Genomic DNA, 25,732 nt, shown 5'->3' on the forward strand with positions numbered 1-25,732 from the left:
AATTAAGTAAGTTTGAATGGAAAAAAACATAAATATTTTTGATTTATTTGCATATGAAAGTACACACAGATAAGATTGTATTTTCAAAAAAAACAAAGAAAAAAAATAAAAAGATTGTCTTTTAGGCTGTACATTTGTGTAATATTTGGCATATTTGTACATTAAAAGGATTTAATTATACTCTGTTTGCTTAAATCTATTCCAACTGTGTTACCATTGTGAAAATCTAAATACTGCAACATGAAGAGGTTCAGTAGATGGCAGCAGTGTGTTATAAAAGCCTAGAGGAATACAAGAAGTATCTATTGTCTTTTATTGCCAAGCAAAAAAGCTATTACAGGTCCTTCTCAAAATATTAGCATATTGTGATAAAGTTCATTATTTTCCATAATGTCATGATGAAAATTTAACATTCATATATTTTAGATTCATTGCACACTAACTGAAATATTTCAGGTCTTTTATTGTCTTAATACGGATGATTTTGGCATACAGCTCATAAAAACCCAAAATTCCTATCTCACAAAATTAGCATATTTAATCCGACCAATAAAAGAAAAGTGTTTTTAATACAAAAAACGTCAACCTTCAAATAATCATGTACAGTTATGCACTCAATACTTGGTCGGGAATCCTTTTGCAGAAATGACTGCTTCAGTGCGGCGCGGCATGGAGGCAATCAGCCTGTGGCACTGCTGAGGTCTTATAGAGGCCCAGGATGCTTCGATAGCGGCCTTTAGCTCATCCAGAGTGTTGGGTCTTGAGTCTCTCAACGTTCTCTTCACAATATCCCAAAGATTCTCTATGGGGTTCAGGTCAGGAGAGTTGGCAGGCCAATTGAGCACAGTGATACCATGGTCAGTAAACCATTTACCAGTGGTTTTGGCACTGTGAGCAGGTGCCAGGTCATGCTGAAAAATGAAATCTTCATCTCCATAAAGCTTTTCAGCAGATGGAAGCATGAAGTGCTCCAAAATCTCCTGATAGCTAGCTGCATTGACCCTGTCCTTGATAAAACACAGTGGACCAACACCAGCAGCTGACACGGCACCCCAGACCATCACTGACTGTGGGTACTTGACACTGGACTTCTGGTATTTTGGCATTTCCTTCTCCCCAGTCTTCCTCCAGACTCTGGCACCTTGATTTCCGAATGACATGCAGAATTTGCTTTCATCCGAAAAAAGTACTTTGGACCACTGAGCAACAGTCCAGTGCTGCTTCTCTGTAGCCCAGGTCTGGGGAATGCGGCACCTGTAGCCCATTTCCTGCACACGCCTATGCACGGTGGCTCTGGATGTTTCTACTCCAGACTCAGTCCACTGCTTCCGCAGGTCCCCCAAGGTCTGGAATCGGCCCTTCTCCACAATCTTCCTCAGGGTCCGGTCACCTCTTCTCGTTGTGCAGCGTTTTCTGCCACACTTTTTCCTTCCCACAGACTTCCCACTGAGGTGCCTTGATACAGCATTCTGGGAACAGCCTATTCGTTCAGAAATTTCTTTCTGTGTCTTACCCTCTTGCTTGAGGGTGTCAATAGTGGCCTTCTGGACAGCAGTCAGGTCGGCAGTCTTACCCATGATTGGGGTTTTGAGTGATGAACCAGGCTGGGAGTTTTAAAGGCCTCAGGAATCTTTTGCAGGTGTTTAGAGTTAACTCGTTGATTCAGATGATTAGGTTCATAGCTCGTTTAGAGAGCCTTTTAATGATATGCTAATTTTGTGAGATAGTAATTTTGGGTTTTCATGAGCTGTATGCCAAAATCATCCGTATTAAGACCATAAAAGACCTGAAATATTTCAGTTAGTGTGCAATGAATCTAAAATATATGAATGTTAAATTTTCATCATGACATTATGGAAAATAATGAACTTTATCACAATATGCTAATATTTTGAGAAGGACCTGTAATTATTCTTCAACTTGATGGGATTTATCTGCTTTTGTGAAATATTTGGACACTGCTGTCAGTTTTCATCATCTTAAATCAGATATAATGAAATTGGCTGATGAGTTTAAGTGCTTAAAGCATTCAGAGAAATGTTCCAGTGCCCTCTGAGCTCTGAGAAGACGACCTGCTGAACCTGGATCCTGACATCCTCTCCTTTCTGAGTTTCTTCTGCAGGAGATGCATCATTTTCTTCCTGAACTTCACTCCCACAACTGCATACAGGAAAGGGTTTATGGAGCTATGCAGAAGACCCAGGGTGTTGGTTATGACCAGAGCTAAGGTCACCGACGTCCTTACGTCGCAGTCAAACGGTATCAGACCAGCTCTAATTAGTGTATCAATCATCATGGTTATATGGTATGGCACCCAGCACAGCAGGAACACAATCACCACAGTTATGATCACCCGCATGGCCCGGTGCTTCTGGAAACCATGAGTCTTCAGCAGCCTTGTGATGGTGGCGCTGTAGCAGACTATCATGACCTGTAGCGGGATCAGAAAGCCAAAAATATGGCAAAACGCACGATTTGCAAGCCTCCAACTGTTGGTACTGCCAATGTGAAAGGTTTCTGTACATATTAGCCTCTCAGAGTCATCAAACTTGTTAGTATCATTAAAAAGGGCAGGCAGAGCAAGGGCCCAACCAAGAGCCCAAACTGCTGCACAGAGGATCCTGCTGCACTTCCTCTGTTTACTTCTGTGGGTCTTATGGGCGTGCACAATCACAAGATACCGATCGATGCTTATGCAAGCCAGGAATATTATGCTGGTGTAGAAGTTTGCTTCTATAATGAGGTTGAGGAACTTACACATAAATTTACCAAAGAGCCATCCCTGAAGCAGAGCTACTGCAAAGAAGGGGAGCGTCAGGGCCATCAGTCCATCTGCTACTGTCAGGTGAAACAAATAGACTTCTGATGAAGTCAGAACCTTTCTGCTGGAGATGATCACCCACCCCACCAGCACATTTCCTGGGACTGCCAGTAAAAAGTTAGCTAGGAGGATAAAAGCTGAGATCCACGCTGCCATAGGTTCCAGATGTTTGGGTTTACATGATATTGTGTTTGGATCTAGGTCGAGGAGTACAGTTTCATTCAGGTCAAAGTAGTCATCAGTGAAGGTGTAGGTGATGGACATGGCTATGGGTGAGAAAGAGAGTTAAATCAGTGGACTTTCACTAAAACTGTAGGAAACAGAGAAGTGGATGAAATACTTTAAGACTGAAAAGGAAAAACACTGATAATTTGGTTCCAAAGTTTTAACATCTAAAACAAATGTCCTTTTAACATCACAATGTAAGACAACGGTGTCTCATCCAAATGTGACAAGAAACATGGCGGTACATTTGTGTTATATTACAGACACATTACATTTTTTTTTTCTCCTTATTTTGACACCAAATTAGATTAAGCGCTCCCTGTTTTAGGTCCGTTAGGACCACTAAAATTATTTCTATTTACTAAATGCCAGAAAAATAAAAATACTTTTTTATTTTTTAATTCATTCGTTTAAATACATTTACTTGGTTTTTTGTAAAATTACCTTCTAAATTGTCACTTGGGTCAAACATTTCTGGGTCTCCTTCCACAAGCTTCTTACAATAGTTTGCTGGAATTTGGGCCCATTCCTCCTGTCAGAACTGCTGTAACCGGGTCAGGTTTGTAGGTCGCCTTGCACACACTCATCTTTTCAGTTCTAACCACATATTTTCTATGGGACTGACATCAAGACATTGTGATGGACACTCTAAAACGTAGACTTTGTTGCCTTAAGCCACTTTGGAGCTAATTTCGTGGGGTACTCAGGGTCATTGTCCATTTGGAAAAACAATTTGCATCTAAGCTTTAACTTCCTGGCTGACATCTTGAGATGTTGCTTCAGTATTTCCACATAATGTTCAATTCTCATGATGCCATCTAGGTTGTGAAGTTAATGAGTCTGTCATTCAGCTAAACACACCCACAGCATAATGGTGCCGTTTCCGTAATTCACAGCAGGGATGGTGTTGTGAAGCCTCCAATTCTCCCCCTTTTTCCCCCAAATTGCCAAACCCTTACATCAGACCACAGTACATGTAATTCAGGCATTTCTCCTGCCTGTTGTGGTCAAGAAAGAACTGTGCCAAAAAGGGAAGCTGTGAATTTACAGGCCCGTCTCTGTTCCGACCCTGACATCTGGTCATAAGATTTGGATCGTGACCGAAAAAAACTTGATTCTGGATACAAGCGGACCAAAATTAGCTTGCTCCATTGGGTAGCGATACTCTGCCTTTAAGATAGGCTGAGGAGGTCCGTAAACTGGGTAGAGCTTGGAGTAGAGCTGCTACATCAAACGGAGACGGTTGAAGTGGATCAGGCATCTGATCCAGACGCCTCCTGGGCGCATGCCTTTGGAGGTTTGCCAGGAACATCCCACTGGGAGAAGGCCCCAGGGAATACCCAGAACTTAATGAAGGAATTAAATATCCCTGGCCTGGGAATGCCCTCGGATCTCCCTAATGAGCTGATCTCAATCAGGCAGAGGAAAATAGATGGATAAACCAGGCTTTTGGAGGTCTACAGATGTCTTTCTGATGTTTTGAGTAATTTATTTGGATTTGTGAATGATGCAACATAAGGAAGCATCATGTTTGAGGTGTCGCCTTGATATACATGCACAGCTGTGCCTCCTGTTACCCTAAATGTTGTCCTGAAGCTTACAAAGACAAGATGTCATCAACAGGGCTTTAAAAAATTTAAAAGCATAGTAATTAACTGTATGTAAATTTAAAAATATGTATAAAATATCTCTTATTGTTGTGGCATTTAAGAAATAGAAATAATATTGATAATCCTACCTGAGCTAAAGCAGGAGTGCCTTTGGGGTTATATTATCTGTGAAAATTGTTCATCATTACAAATATCCAACTCAAAGCTTAAAGATCTTTGTTAGTGTGGATGCAAATGAAGGTGTACATGCAGGATTAGTTTGACTGCCAACCACATTACCTGGGTGTGCAGAATCAGACAAATCTTGATTGAAAATGTTGTTGGGTTTGCATAAACTAACTGTAATTTAGGTTTTTCAAACCTCACAAAAACAAAAAACCCATGAAAGTGGAACCACTTGGTGAGTTTAACCTTCTCCAAAAACGATTTTGATTTTTATCATGGTTGAATGATTTCAACCTATATTAAATGTTACTAATTTAGCCAACCTTGTTAACTTTTAAGAAGAAAACGGCATCAGGAACTCACCTTTTTTTGCTATCTTGATAGAAAACCCCAGCATCCAAATGACACCGTGCCAATGTAGTAATTTCTCTAAGAAACCACAATATGTGCTGGTTTTGTTCGTACTGAGGATTGGCCCAATGTCCTGCTTCCTTTTTGGTGTGTAACTCCAAACAAGTGCGTCATGACTTTTTCACTACTAAAACAGGTTCCTCTAAAATCAACCATTTTTGTTTATGTAACAATAAATTATTTCACTAAGGTCAAGAATGTTTTTCACAGTAAACATTCAAGTGACTATCTGAAAGACCTGAATGCAAAACACTAAATCCAGGTGGTTTTAATAGAATGGGTGTATGCTTGGACTTAATGTTATATTAATAATAAAATCTGTTTATTTTCAGATTTTCAGCACACACCAGAAGGTTTTGGGTCAAAAATGGGAACTAGTCATGATTTGATCCATTTTCATATTAAAATCAACCCCATATCATGATGCTGCCACCACCATGGCTCGCTGTGGACTATGTTTCCATCAAACCATAGAAATGTGGAATATTTTAGCCAGTCCTTGATGTTTTCTCCAGAAGAAAAAGCTTCTGTCTTTCAGCCCTACTATTTAAAGGAGACTGTTGACGCATGTAGAGACACAAACAGCACTTGGCAGAAATTCCTGCAGCTACCTCAGGGTTGCTGTCTGCCTCCCTGACTTGTTTGGACCAATGTCCGTTTTGTAATCTGACTGATGTCCCATTGTTTCCACTTACTGAAGATTCACCAGATGCAAAACATTTATTTATTACATTTATTATTACATTTATTGATTATTAATTAATTACTTGCTTTGAGATTCAAGTTTCGGACTGAAACAGTGAAGTGTCCAAGCAAAAGTGAACCTGTGTTGCACAATTCTTGTTAGATAGTAATCTGTGTGGAGCAAGCGGTTTCAAAAACCACACACTTTCTGGGAATGAGTTTGTAAAATGTTCTCCTTAATTGAGCAAATAACTGGTTTCTGCAACAGTTTGGTTTCCACAGCTTAACAGTAAACACTGTGCAGGTTTGTTATTTTTCTGAAGTAGGGAGTTCGTTGGTATTTCTGTTGTTTTAGTGAGAAGGCGGCTTCATGTTGAGACAAACATCGGTGAACGTGAAGAGAAGATTCTGATGTACAATCTGTAATGACTGGTTGCAGACTGGCTCACTGACAGAGCCCTTCCTTCCCATCCTTCTACTAATATACTGCTCTTCTAGCAAATAAACATGCTCACACACACAAATACATCTGGTTTTTAATTCATCTTTTACTCATCTCTCTTATTTACGCAGCTTAATTGCAACATGCAGGTGTTTGGACTTGTAAATGGCCTCATTGTCACACTGCCAGCCTGCAGGAGGAAGCATGACAGTCCCCCAACGAGAAAGGCCAGTTTATAGTTTCTGGTTGCCTCGTCCAACTCTTTTTTTGGCCAACACTGCCTTGTTCTCACCAGCTAAACAATTGTTGGTAACAAAAAATAAATAAAAAACTGAACAACTCCAGGGTGTGATTTACTTTATTGATCTGTTGTTTCTTACGGTTAATTGAAGAAAAAAGAGGTTTATTCAGGATAGTTATTTTGAAAATACATATATTTTTTTGTTTTGCTTCATCATCAAACATAGATGGGAGCATTAATCATGTGACCATATTCATAACACATTGAATTAGTGTGCGGATCAGCAGATATGTTTTAGCACCCCATTCATCTGGAAATATCTGAACCGTTAAGTTGTTTGTTGTGTGTGACAGCTGCCTAGCTGCCGGCATTAATGTAAAGAGGAGACTAATTTGCACCTGACATTTGATTACACAAAACTACAAACACAATCCAGGGAGCTTGCCATGGACATTCACCATTCTGGAAAAACTTGACTGGTGTCTGGATTGTTGTTTGACTTGCTTCTAAGAAAACATTTGGCCAGAGCACCGCAGATACTCATCTCTGCAGCTCGCAAAGATGGCATCATGACCTGTGGCAGCAAACCTTGATTATCTCTGTCTCATATTCTTTGGAAAACTTACAGCTCAAAGTAAAAGAGATTCCAGTCATGTTTAGGGTTTCATTCTCGAGAAAAATGCTGTCCTCCTGCACCTCTGAAATGTAGAGCTTCATTTTGTACTTATAATTACGGCCGTGTATGTTTAGTTTCTCCCACCTTCTCACACCATCACGACTAAACAGCTGTTCTATGTAATCCAGAGAAATCTTGCCAGCATTAACAGTAGAAATAACTAAAAGTAATACAACATACACGTTTTGCCAAACTGCTAGAGGCTACAATAAAGTGTGAATGTAGCAAGATTGAAAATGAATCATCAAAGTCTGACAAAACATGAAAGTCTTCAATGAATGCTTTTGTTTGGCCATTTTCTGGAATAAATGGTTTGAATAATAATAATTCCACAACATTTTGACAAAACACCTGTTTTAGTTGGTAAACTCCATGCTACTTTCCTATCATTTCTTCGTTTAAGCAGCAATAAATAAAACAAAACAAAAGAAAAATAATACTTTACAGCAGGGCTGCAAATTAAACATTCAATTATCAATAAAGGTGGCTGGCCACAATATTGACTGGAATGATTTTTTGTGGGTTTACTTTTCTTCCTGTGCAGATGTGGGTTTTCCACAGTCACTCCCAAACCTTTCAGTAGTCAGTTAGTTAACAAAGGAACTTGAACTACTTTGAGTACTCCAAATATCTGGATGTTTGAAGTTCTCGCTGTGCATGCGTAGGTTATTTCCAGGTACTACGATAATCAGGTTACTTCAAGAAAACAAAGTTCTCAGAGTAACTGGAGTTTTGATTTGTCTCCAGGTCCCTGTTTGAGTTTTCTCTGGGTACTCCAAGAACTCTCACTACCCTAAACAGATGTAGAGTGTAGGTTTTCTCTGACAACACTCAGTGCTCTAGATCCTCCAAGTATCTGCTGATTTTAGGTTCCTCATGCATATGTATGTGTTGTCCCAGGTCGTTCCGGTTACACCGAGGTCAGTACTCCCAGTCCTCCAAGTACGTACAGTTTTCCCTGCGCTTGCTTGGGTTTTCTCCCATTACAAATCCAAAAAACTCTCCAAGGCTCCAAGCAGTTGGAGATTTTAAGCTCTTCTTGTGCACACGTAGGTTTTGTCCAGTCAATTCTGGCGCTCTCAGACCTCCGAGAACACAGAGTACTCCAAGAAATTTGAGGTTTGGTGTTCTCCCTGTGCACACACAGGGTTTCTCCTACAACTCTGGTCACTCTGAGCTCTACAGATGTTCCAGTTTTGTTCTGCAGGCCAAAAACACGTTGGATTAAATGCAAGTTCACAAAAGAAATTGATAAAAGTGGATAAAAAGATCACAGCAGCATGTTTGTCTATTGTTATTATTATTATCCTGAATTAAAATGTATTCTTTCAGCCTTTACCAACTTCCATTCCATCTGATTTTTTTCTCTTTTAATTTAACAGCAGCCTGGCTTCCCTGTTAAAACTTTAGTCATTTACTACACCTGTACTTGCGTAGATTTCGTTCTAACAATAAAAAGGGTTTCTGTTGCGTGAGTCATTCTTTGTTTTTGTCTTCATTCGTTTAAATGGTCTGTTGGCACACCTCCAGATACAGTTTCAGTTCTAAGTTAGGAAGCTATCATTTCTGGTATTTTGTTTGTTCTGCTAAAAGCCTTCTTTTTTTTTACAAGCTAAAAGAGAAACCGAACAGCGTGTTATCTAATCTGAACGAGTCACAGATGCAAAGGAAAAGGTTGAAAGAAGCAGCTGAATTCCTGACGATACACTAGAAGTCACTGAGTGAGATGTTGTGACTCTGGAAAAAATGCCACCAATGAGTGTGTGGATACCAGCATATTCAAACTAAAACGTGTTTTTTCAGTGTGTGGTCTGGAACAACACATTTCCCACAATGCACCTTCACTGGAATGAACTAAACAAACAATTAAAAATATATTTTTTTTACTGTACGTTAAGCTCTAAGATAAGCAAGATTTTTTAAAATAGATCTCAGAAGATACAACATTCCTCGAAGAGAAAATAAAAGCAATATGACAAAAAAAAAACGTACAGAGAACAACAGAGGGAAAAAAACCAAAGCCGTAAAAATGCCGCTGGTATTCTCTTAATGTCACGTCTGTCACAAGGCTGGATCTGCTTCAAAGACATTTCAGAGTTACCTTGTTTCCGTCAGTTACATCCTCACATTGTTGCTTTTTGTTTTTCAATTATTTTGTAACAGAAGAACCACATCAGTTCTTCTCACCACAGATGGAATGACCAGAAGGAAATCCAGATATTTTCCAAAGAAACAAACTATTATTATTATGAATAATAAAGTACTGAGCACTGCAGATTTATCTGTTTATTTACTTCTGTTTTAGCCATGAAAATGGACTTTCAGACACTCACAAATTCATTATATGAAGATAAGTAACTTCCTAAAAGCTAGAAAAATATATATGATTAAAAGAGAAAAGGAATGTTTAAAACAGCAGCAATCTGAATAAAAAATATTGCAAGAAACACATTTTTAAGTTAAATACTAAACAAAAATATAAATGGAAAACTGGTTTTTATTTCTAAATTTGTTTGTTTAATTTTTAATTTCCTATTAAACATGATAAGAAAAAACTATTTAAATATATTAAATTGTACTTTGATTTAATCTTATTATTGTAATTTCTGTAAAAACCAATAGAGAAAATGAAAAGATTTTATAGGTGTAACAAAATGAATATTCTGTCATAACTAAGTGTTTGCTTCTTTTCTTGACAAAAATATAAAGTTATGAAATCGGGTCAAATTCAAATAATCCATAAACATCCTGTTACAAATGAAAAAGCGTTAGAACATTGAATAAGTAAATAACACATATTTAGACATTTAGAAAAAGACAAAACCTAAATTTGTGTGTATAATTTGTAGTCTATAATTATTTGTAATTATTTGTCATCCTGAATTCGCAGCTACATTTATACCTTGAATTTAAAGCTTGAATTACAAGTTGGACAGGAGAAGGAACTGTCAATTAAACTAAACACCAGTGTGTTGACTTGTAAAGGATTTACCGTCATGACTAGTGGCGTCAAATATTGTTTCCAATCCACCATTGTAAGCAATTATTTGCTTTTTTTTGCCAGTAAGAAGCAAACATATTAAAGCTTATGATGTTAATTTTAAAAAAGAAATCTAAAAATGACTTTTTTTGTCTTTTGAATGTCAAAATAGTAAAACATTAACAATGCAAATACAGCTGCTTATTTATTGCCTAAAAAGGTTTTCTTTAAGCCTCCTGCAGGCCGTGTAACTGTAAACATATATAATTCCCAACCTACTTTGGGTTAATTTTGTGAAACAAGACATAAAGTATCCATATTTTTACTTACCTAATGTTTTACCTGAAATCTCGAAAGAGAACAATAACGATAAGTCCTGTTTGCCTCTGACCAGCTTCCCTGGCAATGAGATGAAAACACGTGAGATGAGCCATAAAAAGGAAAATATTTCAAAAGCGGAAGGACCAAGAATATGAATCATTGGACAAGACCCCAAGACAGATAAGACAAAGGAAAACAAAAACAAAAACACAGATCGGTTACAGGAAAGATCTGAAGTTTGACAAACGGATTTGACTGAAAGGCAATATTCAAATTCTTGGAGCTGTTTGATGTTTTGGTTTTCCTATGTGATATTTTATGAGATCTAGTCAAAGGTTAATATATTTCCAGTAACTATATGATCTGTTTCCTTGGATTTCACTTATATTTTTTATCAGTATGTGTAGTAATAGGTCCCTGTTTTTGCAGCACATTGTCAAATAAATGGGACTTCAAGTGGCAGTAGAGGGATTATGTTTGATCAAACTACAGGATAAAATGTGCACAATGTTAATTAATGAATTTTCTCTGATATACTTTGCTTAAGATTTGTGACTGTATATGAAATGAAGTCAAAGAGGATTAGAGCCCAGGTTAAAATCAAACTAAAGTTTTCATTGGTCTAAGGGTTCTGAGTCATAATAAATAACAGGAAAGAAAATCCTGGTAATTAAGCGTCTCATTACAAATTTAACTCATGGCAGGTTAGGGTGATTAATTCATTTTATGCCAGTTTATGAGTAAAAATACCAAGCAAAAGACAGGCAGGCCCAATTCATATAATCCACTTCTGTCCTAATTTATTCCAGTGTAATCTAGTTAGATACTCAGAATCAGACCAAAAACATAAACTCTCAGTTCCAATCCGGTTATAATGCGATTCAATAAACAGAATCCTAACAGCACAGCAAAGCGCAGCTGTTCTAATAAGTAAATATTAATGTCCGAACAGCTAAATAGTTCATATATATTGAGTTTGTCCCAGCAATAATCTCTTCGTCTGCCTGACTAATGGTGGAAAAAAAATCTCTCTGGGATCTAAAAGCTAAAAAAAAAACTTCATTATTCACCGACCAACCGCCACCTTGGTCCTTAACGTTTTTAAATAAACAATTCCTCGCAGGAGCTTTATTCAGCATTTTGACCTCCTTAGTTTTGCTGCTAATGGGCGGTCTCCAAACTGTGCCCACCCATTTCAAAGTTAGCCAATCTGAACAGTGCGTTATATTTCATCACAGGTGGACTCATTATTAGTAGCCAAAGTTAATTCGCAATGTAGAGTAACTATTCTGAAATGTAGGGCGGAATTGCTGCTGTCTAGATTATTATATTGATTCAAGATGACTGGATAATTATTTAGATCTTTAATCATTAGTTTTTTTTTCTCCTTCACAGAGGGCCCTTTAAACCAAGGGCCACATGGCACATGCCCAAGTTGCCCTCATGGACGATCAAGGATGGACTTTTATTTTATCTCTCTAGGGTTGAAGCAGAAGTTTGAGTCAATGTGATTCATTTCAAATCTGTTGGAGTTACATATTTTCCCTGAGCTCTGAGTGATTTTACTAATGTTTTATAATACAAACAAGGAAAAACAATCAAAAATGAATGTTGTTTTGAATATCTTTTCTGGAGCATATCATGACCACTGCAGACTGCCTGGATGTACAATTTGAAGTTAACCTTTGAAAGATGATTTTCTAAAGGTTCCCTTTAACTTCAAAGTAATCTATATTCAACGTTCAGAGAACAATGGTACATTTCAGGCATTTATTTCTGTTATTTTGATTATTATGGCTTACAGCTAATGGAAACATTTAATGTAGTTTCTTTAAATGTTGGAATATTACATTACACCCCCCAAAAATGACTTATAACAGAGAAATGTTGGCCCACTGAAAAACATGTTCCGTACAATACATGGACTCATTGCACAAGCTTCTTTTTGGATGAGTCACTGGATCAATGTGGTGTGGCATGGAGACAATCAGCATGTAGTTCTGTTGAGGTGGCAAAGAAGCCCAGGTTGCTTTGGGGTGACTGTGGGTCAGTGGGAAGAGTAGTCATCCCGTAATCCTAAAGTTGTGGGTTTAATTGCAAATTCCTCCTGTCACATGTTGTGCCTCTGGGCAAGGGACTTAACCCAAGGTTTATAGTTTGCTAGTCAATCAAACACAGTGATACCATAGGTATTAATGCAAGCATTGAAACTTTTAGCTGTCACAATCCCCTCAATGCAAATTTCCCAGTTGTTACCGCACTGTTTTTAACCACATTTTTTTCTTCCACTTAATTTTCCGTTAACATACATGGAAACAGCATTCTGTGAACACCCAACACCTTTTACAGTGAGCTTTTGAGGCCTACTCTTCTTGTTAAGGGTGTCAATGTATTTTTAATAAGTCTTATGTAATATTTTTATTTTTTGAGAAACTGAGGTGTGGTTCTTCAAAATGAAAAAAAAATGAATCTGTTTAATGAATTTGTGTAATATACAAGATTTTTTTTTTTCAGTTAAATTACTGAAATAACATTTGGTGATAAGAACTTTTTGATAATGTTTAATGTATTGAGATACAACTGTATTTTAACTGTATTACAGTGTAAGAAATAGGCCACAGCCTATTTTCAAATGAAATAAATCACATAAATCTTTAATAAATTGGTGTTTTGTGGTAGCGTATGAATACTTACATTATTATATTTATGGTTCACAGTAGCTGAATTGACGCTAGACCGTGACGACGAATTAAAGACAGGCAACATTTCAAGCCGCCAAAAATCTGCCGGGGTCCTGTGTGTGAAGTACGCGGAAGCTACAGGCGGAGGGAGCTTCGACGGAAGCGGTCTGGTCTGTCAAGGGAGGAAAACATTTTCCCCACATTATTAGACACAAATAGGTTTACTCGTACCAAATAACACCATCATCCGCTGCGATGATCCTGTTAGAAATTAATAACCGCATCATAGAGGAGACGCTGACGTTGAAGTTCGACGGCGCATCCAACGGGTGAGAAAAACTGCTAACGGCAGCTAGCTTCCCCCCTCAGCGTTTCCCTGAAGATGACGGCTGCATTAAATAAAAAACTACCGCCGATAGAGGCTCACAAAACTGCATGTTTCAGCTCTAAATGGCTGTAAGTTAGTTAAAAAAGCATAAAGTTGTAAGTTGGCTGCTCCGCTCGGGCTGCTTTGCCTGAAGCTGGGGTGTGTCTGCACTGGCCGTGTTATGTCAAAAATGGCAATCCCGATCAGATTAACCCTCCGGGTTAACCCACTTCATTCAGTAATAATACAAAAAGTAATTTCGCGAATAATAGAAAAATCAGACACAAAAGTAGAAAACCTTTTCTTTCCATGTTTGGCTCTTTAAAGACCTAGTAGAGGGTTTAAACCTTCACCCACAACCAGTTTTAACTCGGCTCTGTCAGTTTAACACTGAGTCTTGTCAACAACCTAACGCTTAACGTGTTGTGCACAAAATAAAGGTGCTTTTTCAGAGTCCTGCGCATCCATTATGTGGCTACATGTCAGTAAAACATCGCTCCTCTATCCCAGCTTCCGCATTCCTGTAGTCAAGCCGAGTCAAGTCCGTCCGCTGCAGATCCAGGTGCTGCTGCTGCATCAGCTGCTCCAACAGGTCCCTGCAACATCCACCTTCAAAGAGCTCTGTTACTGCTGTAGATTTACAAAACAGCGGTCTGGACTTGAGTAAAATAATATATCAAATATATAAGAAAGCATGAAGAATTCCCACACTTCTCAAATGAATTACAGGTTAATGTTTCTCTTCGAACAAGCCTATTTCTGGGTCTCTTTGAGGTTCCTCTTAGAACTATAATAAATAAAAGATAATTTATTCCTTGATGGAGGTAGTAGTTCTTATTCCAACATAAAATAAAGGAATTACAAGATTATCTACATGTATGCATCAAAGCATATGGCGCTAATCTTCATCTGGTCTTTATTAAACTGGGGTTGATACAGACCAAAACTAGTGGAAGTTTTTATTCGTTTGATGACTGAGCGAGGTAAATAAATGTGGATTTTCAGTATCAGACATGCCAATCAAATGGAAATATTCCTATTCTGATCTATAATCATTTACGTGGAGCCTGGCTGGCCTCAGACTCATATGACGCAAAGGGGTCTTATAAAACGTCCAGGTTTCCCACACCTGATCTTGCTAAATTATCCAATACTGGGGGCTTAGTCTTAGGAACGTGTGTGTTTAACAATTTTTGGCTTAAGAACTGGTATTTTAATCGTTAGTTGAATCCGTGGTCAGTAATGGTTATTTAGTGCACCGTAGCCTGTAAGATGTTGCTGAAGTTGGGTATGCGTAGAACAAGTCTTACATTTAGCTTACTGAAACTCATAATACCCATATTCTGTTACTTCTCCATAATATGATATTTTATCATTTACATGTAAATCTGTTGTTGTGTCAAATAGTGAATGTCTTGTATTTTGTCCTCATAGAACCAAACCTGAGGCTGTCGATGTGACGTTTGCTGGTGAGGAACGTTTTTACCATATTTAGCTCAGATTTTAATGGTTTTGGTTGGACCGTATGCATTCACAGTTTTAAACACCTCAATTACCATCTTTGGGATGCCACTTTAAATCTCACAATGCCCTAAGCTGAAAGAATTGTAATAAATTGTTTATAGTTATTGTAAAAATCCTTCTGATTTCTATTTGTTCAGCTCTGCCAGTACCTGTGCCAAAGTGCCTTCATTAAAAAGCAGAAAAGAGCTCATTTATCGGCTCCAGACATTAATGTTGTCCTCCCCCCCCCCCTCTGTTCCAGATTTTGATGGCGTCTTGTACCACATCTCCAACCCCAATGGGGACAAGACCAAAGTGATGGTCAGCATCTCCCTGAAGTTCTACAAGGAGCTGCAGGAGCATGGCGCTGACGAGGTAAACCCTAATAATCAGTGATAATCATAGGCTGGAACAGATGTTTAAAAAGCAGCCGTGAGTAAATTCCTTTGTAGCTGCCAAGATACAGAGTCCCTCAATAAATAAACACATGCACACATATCTCAACGAAGGCTTTAAGGTGTTAAAAAAGGATTGTTCTTGTTTTAAGCTTGAGTTAAAGGTCTAAAAAGGGCTTTGTTCCTCTAGTCTCAAAATAAACTAGCCATGCAGTGTGCAAACTGCAGTATTGACATTGTGTTCTTTTGTTTGCCATGATAGTATATCACCACGCTCTAGAATATAGGCATTATCAGTGCTTGGCCCAAGACGAAACTCTGAGGAAGTTGACATATGTTGAAATGCAGTCCTAATCTGGGATGATTTAGTGAACTGATAAGTCATTTTTGCACTCTGCACACACCTACAGTACAAACACTCTGTTGCCATGTAAGGAAGAAAGCAGCTGCCGTGGTTTCAGACTGAAACAGGAAGTGACTCGCCCCCAGGGAGGAAGTACTTACTGTGAGCGGCAGACAGTGTGCGCTCGTGGCTTAGCTGCTTGTAAAGGACCCCCAACCCCCTGCCCTTAGTCACTGGCAGACAGTGACAGGCTGCTTGTAAGAGACCCCCTCCCCAGCCTTTAGTAGGACGTCTGAACAGCGCCGCATTCAAGTTATTTTGATTACAAAAGCTGGCTAGGAGAGAAACCATGAGGAAGTTCTTGTGTTAAAAAGGTCGTTCATTCCCACACGTTCCTCTCTGTTTTTCTTTTGAAAGATTTGGCGTCCCTAAATTACCACCAATTTCATAATAAATTAAAAAGAACGTACAGACAGTTTATGTTTCAAAGGTACTTTACTTCCATACTGCGGCCTGGTTTGAGTATTTGTCGTGTTAACATCAGCATGACCAAACAGACACACACTCCCCTCAGATGTTCATTCTTTTCCAGCCCCAGTTGGAGCGTTTCATTGCACAGATGGTTTGTTCCGACACTTGTCTGCTGTTATAGAGCTGATATTCAAGTCAACTTGAAAGTTGAAAGTTCACACCAGATGTTGAAAATCAGGGAAGTTTTAATAATTAGGGAAGTGTTGAGTATTGTGAAAATCAGTTAAAAAAAGTGAAGCTCATTTTATTTGAATGTATTAATGATACATTTCAGTTGTTTATTTTTTTTAATTTAGATGATTATGGTTTACAGCTAATAAAAACCCAGAAAATATTACAATAAGATGAATAACAGAAAGATGTTTAATAAAGAAGTGTGAGCCTTTTGAAAAGCATGTCCATGTACTGCCCAGTATATCCTCTCAGTACTTGGTTGGACCTCCTTTTACATGATCTTCTGCATCAATGCAGCCTGGCATGGAGGTCATCAGTCTGTGAGTCTGCTGAGGTGTTTAGAAATCTCAGGTATGCATGGTGTCCCTCATCTTCCTCTTGACACAACTCCATGGATTGTCTCTGGGGTTTAGGTCAGGTCACTCATGGAAACGGAAATAATGGTCATTGAAGCAGCTTTTGGTACCTTTGACAGTGTGGCCCGGTATCACGCCCATCTGGAAAATGAAATCAGCTCATAATTTGTGAATCTCCCCCAAACCTTCGAATGGGCTTTGCTTTGCAGTCTTTTCAAGGCTATAGTTATCCCTGTTGGTAATGCACATTTTTCCACCTACTTTTTTCCTTCCACTCAATTTCTTTATTAATGTGCTTAAAAACTGCGTGCCTAAGAAATATTAGAATTGTCCGAGTGACTGAGTTTTGGGGTTTTATTGACTATAAGCTTTAATCATCCAAATGAACAGAAACAATTGAATTAGACCACGTTTTGTGTGCAAAGTTTGGTGGTTTCTCAGGCTGCCTTTGTGTTAAACACTTGTCTAGTCTGTGTGTGCTGTATCTCTTTCTTTATTGAGAAGTGTCATGCAAATAATTGTTGTTTTTAATTGCAGTTACTCAAGAGGGTCTATGGAAATTTTCTGGTTTCCACAGAGGCTGGTAAGTTCTCAAAGTTCCTGATCACCTTTTAGAAATCTGTTGGTCTGCAGGATTTTATTTCTCAGGATTTAGCTTCAGAAACGCCAGACTTTTCTGGAATCTTTTAAAAGTGGTCTGGGTAAGGATGTTTTTCGTAACATTGCTGCTTTTTCAAGTCTATCTGGGCATTTTGGATGTCCAGCTTCATGCTGCTATTATTACAAAGCTGTGAAATAAAAGGTTTCACCTGTCTGTCGACCATAATCCCATTTGTTTTCTCCCTTCAAGGCTACAACGTGTCCCTGCTCTACGACCTGGAGGCCCTGCCGGCCAATAAGGATGAGGTTGTTCACCAGGCAGGGATGCTCAAGAGGAACTGCTTCGCTTCAGTGTTTGAAAAGTACTTCAAGTTCCAGGAAGAGGGCAAAGATGGCGAGAAGAGGGCTGTCGTCCACTACAGAGATGATGAGTCAATGTATGTTGGGTTGAGTGTTATATGTACTATGAGATCACACAGGAAGAGGTTAGATTTAAATAGTTAAGTTCCTTTTTATTTAGTTGGCCTGTACGTCTATCAGTTACTTCAGACCTGAAGTTCCTGCTGAAACAGACGTTTTATATTTGGTTTGGAGTTTATGGAAAAATCTGTCCAAGCACACATTTGCAGAGTCAGCCTCCTTTTACTTACAACTAAATGTATTTGTACCTTCAGGTATTTGGAGGCCAAGAAAGACAGAGTGACCGTGGTGTTCAGCACAGTGTTCAAAGACGACGACGATGTCATCATCGGCAAAGTCTTCATGCAGGTGAGTGAGGTGATATGGACAGGTTTAAGACTCAGAAAACATAAACTCCACAAAAACAGTCCACCCTTAGAGGTTCTCCCACAGGATCTTCTGGTTGTCATGGTCCTATAGCAGCCTCAGGCCATCACACCACCTCCCTCATGTTTGACTGTTGGTTTGATGTAACTGGACGCATATTTTTTTTTAAATGTTTAGTCCCCCACAAAAAGTGTTTTTTCTAAAGCCTTGGGGATCATCAAGATGTTGTTTTTATGTTTTTTGTTTTTGGTCAGCAGTTGTTTTCACTTTAGATCTCTCCCATGGAGGTCATTCTGATGCCCAGTCTCTTTCTTATTGTTGAATCATGAACTCTGACCTAAACCGAGACAATTGAGGCCTGCAGAGCTTTAAATGTTGTTCTGGGCTCTTTTGTGACCTCCTGGATAAGTTGTCGATGAACTCTAATTTTGGTAGGTCAGCCATTCCTGGGGAGGTTCACCACTCTTCTAGCTGTGAATAATGATTCTCACTGTGGTTTGCTGGAGTCCCAAAATCTTAGAAATGACTTTTCCAGACTGAGAGAAGTCAGTGATATTTTTCATCTGTTGCTGAACTGTTGTAGTTCAGGGCTTGATGTGTTGCTTTTTCAGATCTTTTAGCCTACTTCGTGTTGTGAAACCAGCACGTAATTTCTAATAAACTGAGTAACGTTGTAGAAAAAATTATTTTCTCTTTACCAAAGACATCAACATGTCTGCCAGAGGATGTCTTCCTGTCAACCACACAGTTTGTTCAGTTGAATCACATTGAGGAATCTTTTAGCAGAACAAAAACCCTGCATATACAGCTAGAGCTACAATCGGATGGTTTAGATCAAAGCACATTGGTAAATTAGAATGGCCCAGTCAAAGTCCAGACCTTAATCCAGTTTAGAACCTGGGGCATGACTTATAAAATAAATGTTCACAGATGCTCTACATCCACTCAATAGTTGTCACAGGACATAATATAACATCAAGGATTATTAATATATTTCCAAGGAACTGGATATACAGGTCCTTCTCAAAATATTAGCATATTGTGATAAAGTTCATTATTTTCCATAATGTAATGATGAAAATTTAACATTCATATATTTTAGATTCATTGCACACTAACTGAAATATTTCAGGTCTTTTATTGTCTTAATACGGATGATTTTGGCATACAGCTCATGAAAACCCAAAATTCCTATCTCACAAAATTAGCATATCATTAAAAGGGTCTCTAAACGAGCTATGAACCTAATCCTCTGGATCAACGAGTTAACTCTAAACACCTGCAAAAGATTCCTGAGGCCTTTAAAACTCCCAGCCTGGTTCATCACTCAAAACCCCAATCATGGGTAAGACTGCCGACCTGACTGCTGTCCAGAAGGCCACTATTGACACCCTCAAGAAAGAGGGTAAGACACAGAAAGAAATTTCTGAACGAATAGGCTGTTCCCAGAGTGCTGTATCAAGGCACCTCAGTGGGAAGTCTGTGGGAAGGAAAAAGTGTGGCAGAAAACGCTGCACAATGAGAAGAGGTGACCGGACCCTGAGGAAGATTGTGGAGAAGGGCCGATTCCAGACCTTGGGGGACCTGCGGAAGTAGTGGACTGAGTCTGGAGTAGAAACATCCAGAGCCACCGTGCACAGGCGTGTGCAGGAAATGGGCTACAGGTTCCGCATTCCCCAGACCTGGGCTACAGAGAAGCAGCACTGGACTGTTGCTCAGTGGTCCAAAGTACTTTTTTCGGATGAAAGCAAATTCTGCATGTCATTCGGAAATCAAGGTGCCAGAGTCTGGAGGAAGACTGGGGAGAAGGAAATGCTAAAATGCCAGAAGTCCAGTGTCAAGTACCCACAGTCATTGATGGTCTGGGGTGCCGTGTCAGCTGCTGGTGTTGGTCCACTGTGTTTTATCAAGGGCAGGGTCAATGCAGCTAGCTATCAGGAGATTTTGGAGCACTTCATGCTTCCATCTGTTGAAAAGCTTTATGGAGATGAAGATTTCATTTTTCAGCACGACCTGGCACCTGCTCACAGTGCCAAAACCACTGGTAAATGGTTTACTGACCATGGTATCACTGTGCTCAATTGGCCTGCCAACTCTCCTGACCTGAACCCCATAGAGAATCTGTGGGATATTGTGAAGAGAACGTTGAGAGACTCAAGACCCAACACTCTGGATGAGCTAAAGGCCGCTATCGAAGCATCCTGGGCCTCCATAAGACCTCAGCAGTGCCACAGGCTGATTGCCTCCATGCCACGCCGCATTGAAGCAGTCATTTCAGCAAAAGGATTCCCAACCAAGTATTGAGTGCATAACTGTACATGATTATTTGAAGGTTGACGTTTTTTGTATTAAAAACACTTTTCTTTTATTGGTCGGATGAAATATGCTAATTTTGTGAGATAGGAATTTTGGGTTTTTATGAGCTGTATGCCAAAATCATCCGTATTAAGACAATAAAAGACCTGAAATATTTCAGTTAGTGTGCAATGAATCTAAAATATATGAATGTTAAATTTTCATCATTACATTATGGAAAATAATTAACTTTATCACAATATGCTAATATTTTGAGAAGGACCTGTAATCATGGTTCTTACATCTGTTTCTGCATGTAGGAGTTTAAAGAGGGTCGGAGAGCCAGCCACACAGCTCCCCAGGTGCTCTTCAGCCACAGGGAGCCTCCTCTGGAGCTGAAGGACACAGATGCTGCTGTCGGGGACAACATTGGATACATCACCTTCGGTCAGTAACGCTGCAGGAACCTTACACTCTCCCCTCTTGTGGACCACACTGTCATTGTGGTTTCATGTTTTGTGTTTGCGCCTCTGCAGTGCTGTTTCCTCGTCACACCAATGCCAATGCCAGAGACAACACCATCAACCTCATCCACACCTTCAGGGACTACCTGCACTACCACATAAAGTGCTCCAAGGTGAGTTCGCTCATAAATCTCTTTGCAGTGTCCCAATATTCAAAGCATCCTGTCCGAGTTACTTTTGGTAAAAACCCGCACCATTTTCAACAAATGTTAACAATGTTGATAGTCCTCTTGTGAGAAGATTAGCCTGGATCCATAACCGTTTCCTGCTGCAGCTGAGTGAAAACTAAAGAGAAATCCACTCCTAACAAAACGCTTAGCAAGTTTCAATACGGGCCCCAGTAGGGAAGGACTACTCCTATCTAAACAGGTGTTGGGTTGTAATCCCAGCTTGTTTTTTAGAGAATTACATTCACAGATTAGACATCTGTGGAAACATCCTGATCACAAAGCAGATAATGGAAGTGGTTAAGTGCTTTTACCTCAGGCAGTGAGCCAACAAAGGTAGATTTATGGGCCTCCATGGGTTGGTATGCTCTCAAAACATATATTCTCCCATTCTACCTTTACAGTATTCAGTGTCCAAGAAGCATTAATGAATTGTTTTCTGCGTAACAAGACATTGTTTGTCCCGTTGTGTTGTACTGAAATGTTCCATCAACAGAAATGAGCTAAAAGCGTCCGGTTATCTTAAGATCTTACGAGTTGCTACTGCGGATCAGAATCTTGTGTCTTGGTTTCTTCTCCTTCAAGGCCTACATTCACACACGGATGAGAGCCAAGACATCAGACTTTCTCAAGGTGCTGAACCGTGCTCGACCTGACGTTGAGAAGAAGGAAATGAAGACCATTTCGTGAGTAGCTTTTATTGACGTTCATCAACGCACAACAAGCGTTTGAATGCGCTCGATGGAGAACAAGATAAGCTGATCACAGGAAAAAAAACAATTGAATCGTTGGCTGGAAATATGCCATGATTCAGGCTTGAGGAATCCTTTTCAACTGTTTGTTGTCTGTGGATAAAATCTACAGACTAAACACCCATGTAGATAAATTGCAAACATATCTCTGAGTGGAGGCTTCTATCTTAAAGCAAAACAGCCAGGTTCATTCAGATACACCCTCTCCAGAGCTTCTGTCTGTAGTGAGCTCTGAATCTGTGTGTTTTTGAGGAGTGTTGCCATGTTTGCTTTCAGACGTTGGGAATAAGCCAAACATTAGCACGCATTGTATTACAGTAAGCCCTTGTTCTGCAGGTAGCATGTTTTCCCAACAATATCCTTCTTTGAATGAAGACAAACACTACTTATGAATTCAGTGCAGACAGCGCAGGTGTAATTAATGAAAATGAAACTACCTGAGTACTATTGCTTAGAAGTTTAAAGCATGCTGAAAAGATCCTGTCACTGTCAGTTTTAATTATTTGCTTTCAGGAAATGTAAGATGCAAGCAACTACACCCAAATTGTTGGAAAAAGTATTTCCGCAAATTTCAGTGACAGACCACTTTACAACAAACTGTTTAATTGATGCTTTGTTAAATTTACATTCCCTTTTTATCCACATCCTGGTTCAACTTGATTTCCTGTATTTCCTGATTCATTCAAGGGTGTGTAAACTTAATATTTGCAAGAATAACACCCTTTCAGCCTGTATCCAGTTATATATAGTTAGATTCACATCCAATTTAGTGCAGCTTACAATGATTTAAACACCCAAACCAGACCCAGCAATACTTTCTATGGAGGACCAAAACCAAAGGAGTGGACATGTTTAATGGCAGTAGCAGCTCCATGTATAGCTTTGTCCAGGAGAAAGGCAGTATTAAACACAGAACCACTGAGCCAAGAGAACCTTCTGTAGAAAGGAAGCAGAGAACACAACAGTAAAGAGAGAAAATAGCTCCTGCATTGACGCCCACTGGGAAAGAGGATCAGCCAAACACTAAAGCACTTGGCCAGGTGCACTTTCTATGAAAATAACTGAGAGAACACCATGTTATTGTCAGCAATAAATGAAGAGAAAAGGAGAAAATATTAGCAAAATATCAGTTTTTGGCATAGGATGCTACTGGTTTCTGTTTCCATGGTTGCCAGCCTCTTCATTGCTTCTGTTTTCACCAAACAGCTCACCTAATATTGCATCGGTTTCAATGTTTGTTTTTCAGTGGGAAGACTTTCTCCCGCTGAGGCCAGCCTTCGCTCGAGAAATCCAAATTCCCTGTGGACACGCTCAATCGCACCACAAATCTGAGTCAACGCCACATTGGACAGGACTTCAGGACGCCCCCCTCGCCTCGCCTCCCAAAAATGTGTCCAGCTTCTGTTTTGTTTAGGTTTTTTGTTTTTTGTTTGTTTTCTTGCTGTTTTGAATGAGTAATAAAGTCTGCTCCTCACCAGGAAAGCCAAGGAAAAATGGAAGAAAGGGCATTCCTTGCTTTGCATTGTTAAAGAGAATTATTAGTCCTATATAAATATATATATGAACAAAATGAATGAAACTTTTGATACGATATTTTACTCCATTTGGTACTCTTGCTTGCCCCCTCTGTCTTCACCATGCGTTATCCACACGTTGGATAATTTAAATTCCCTTCCTCTCTGTTCTGTACCATCATCATTTGAACAATAAAACACTTTAAAAACATCAATCTTGTCTGTTTTATTATTTGTAAGATTAACTCACCTTTCGCACTTTGCAGCTCTTAAGGAAAGACTTGTAGCACAGGGTTGACACATCATTTCAAAAACAGTCATGAGATGTACTATCTCTAAATTTCTTTATACATTTTTCCTCTATTGTTACCGAACTGATTCTTTGAATATTTGTAGGGTGCGGTGCCCTCTTTAAAATTAGGATTTTCAGCTTTGAGCTTATTAACGTGTTTGGAACAGTCCTTTGTTTTATGGGCAGTGCGAAACCGAAAAGAGGAGTAGCCCACATTAATTCTTGCATTTCACAGGATAGGCTCTTCACAATACTGGGCACAGTGATGGCCGAAAGTGTCGGGCAATTAAAATTCAACTGTCAATCAAAAATAAAGCAAGCCGCAAATATCACTTTCAATATGTTTTCATTAGTAGAAAAAGGAATCCTCCATCCGTCTGCTGAAAGATACAATTGACAGGAGAGGTAAGGTACTGACCTGATTCAACCTGTATAGAGTGACAGAACCTGATAATATTGTGACCCTGTACAGTAGAAGGAGGTTTAGAAACTGGATGGGTGTAAAATGTTTTGCGAGGCCCTGTGTGTTAAGACTGGGCTGCTGAGCTAACATGTGTTTCACATGCATCTCCAATATATTTATCTAGGAAACTGTTTATTATAGGAAAGTGCCTTGACTTGTCAGGTAAAACCTCCCACCTTCTATGGACCACATACAGGTCCTTCTCAAAATATTAGCATATTGTGATAAAGTTCATTATTTTCCATAATGTAATGATGAAAATGTAACATTCATATATTTTAGATTCATTGCACACTAACTGAAATATTTCAGGTCTTTTATTGTCTTAATACGGATGATTTTGGCATACAGCTCATGAAAACCCAAAATTCCTATCTCACAAAATTAGCATATTTCATCCGACCAATAAAATAAAAGTGTTTTTAATACAAAAAAACGTCAACCTTCAAATAATCATGTACAGTTATGCACTCAATACTTGGTCGGGAATCCTTTTGCAGAAATGACTGCTTCAATGCGGCGTGGCATGGAGGCAATCAGCCTGTGGCACTGCTGAGGTCTTATGGAGGCCCAGGATGCTTCAATAGCGGCCTTTAGCTCATCCAGAGTGTTGGGTCTTGAGTCTCTCAACGTTCTCTTCACAATATCCCACAGATTCTCTATGGGGTTCAGGTCATCTCCATAAAGCTTTTCAGCAGATGGAAGCATGAAGTGCTCCAAAATCTCCTGATAGCTAGCTGCATTGACCCTGCCCTTGATAAAACACAGTGGACCAACAACAGCAGCTGACACGGCACCCCAGACCATCACTGACTGTGGGTACTTGACACTGGACTTCTGGCATTTTGGCATTTCCTTCTCCCCAGTCTTCCTCCAGACTCTGGCACCTTGATTTCCGAATGACATGCAGAATTTGCTTTCATCCGAAAAAAGTACTTTGGACCACTGAGCAACAGTCCAGTGCTGCTTCTCTGTAGCCCGGGTCTGGGGAATGCGGCACCTGTAGCCCATTTCCTGCACACGCCTGTGCACGGTGGCTCTGGATGTTTCTACTCCAGACTCAGTCCACTGCTTCCGCATGTCCCCCAAGGTCTGGAATCGGCCCTTCTCCACAATCTTCCTCAGGGTTCGGTCACCTCTTCTCGTTGTGCAGCGTTTTCTGCCACACGTTTTCCTTCCCACAGACTTCCCACTGAGGTGCCTTGATACAGCACTCTGGGAACAGCCTATTCGTACAGAAATTTCTTTCTGTGTCTTACCCTCTTGCTTGAGGGTTCAATAGTGGCCTTCTGGACAGCAGTCAGGTCGGCAGTCTTACCCATGATTGGGGTTTTGAGTGATGAACCAGGCTGGGAGTTTTAAAGGCCCCAGGAATCTTTTGCAGGTGCTTAGAGTTAACTCGTTGATTCAGAT

The 25,732-nt window shown here is 39.5% G+C and overlaps 1 protein-coding gene, 1 long non-coding RNA gene and 1 pseudogene across 2 annotated transcripts; 1 reads left to right on the forward strand and 2 right to left on the reverse strand.

The window, feature by feature from the left end:
• Window positions 1-1,873: 1,873 nt before the first annotated feature.
• LOC124861602 lies at window positions 1,874-5,291 on the reverse strand (annotated as a pseudogene).
• A 1,409-nt stretch (window positions 5,292-6,700) lies between these two features.
• Window positions 6,701-13,403, reverse strand: LOC124861629. Its single transcript, XR_007036692.1, has 3 exons — window positions 13,271-13,403; window positions 10,586-10,654; window positions 6,701-8,476 (listed from the first exon to the last, which is right to left on the reverse strand). It is a non-coding gene; the product is annotated as an uncharacterized LOC124861629 (long non-coding RNA).
• arpc2 (actin related protein 2/3 complex, subunit 2) lies at window positions 13,368-23,779 on the forward strand. Its single transcript, XM_047355476.1, has 10 exons — window positions 13,368-13,586; window positions 15,059-15,093; window positions 15,390-15,502; window positions 17,464-17,509; window positions 17,777-17,963; window positions 18,201-18,294; window positions 20,928-21,054; window positions 21,144-21,244; window positions 21,884-21,984; window positions 23,297-23,779. The coding sequence occupies exons 1-10, from the start codon at window positions 13,513-13,515 to the stop codon at window positions 23,316-23,318; spliced, it is 900 nt and encodes a 299-aa protein (XP_047211432.1). The 5' UTR covers window positions 13,368-13,512; the 3' UTR covers window positions 23,319-23,779.
• Window positions 23,780-25,732: the final 1,953 nt, after the last annotated feature.

Source organism: Girardinichthys multiradiatus, chromosome 24 (genome assembly GCF_021462225.1).
Source record: "Girardinichthys multiradiatus isolate DD_20200921_A chromosome 24, DD_fGirMul_XY1, whole genome shotgun sequence".
NCBI lineage: Eukaryota > Metazoa > Chordata > Actinopteri > Cyprinodontiformes > Goodeidae > Girardinichthys > Girardinichthys multiradiatus.

Coding starts and splice junctions, on each gene's coding strand:
- arpc2 (XM_047355476.1), top strand. CDS start 13,513: ATGATCCTGTTAGAAATTAATAACCGCATCATAGAGGAGACGCTGACG. Junction 17,510..17,776: donor TCTGGTTTCCACAGAGGCTG/GTAAGTTCTCAA, acceptor TCTCCCTTCAAG/GCTACAACGTGTCCCTGCTC. Junction 21,985..23,296: donor AAGGAAATGAAGACCATTTC/GTGAGTAGCTTT, acceptor TTTGTTTTTCAG/TGGGAAGACTTTCTCCCGCT.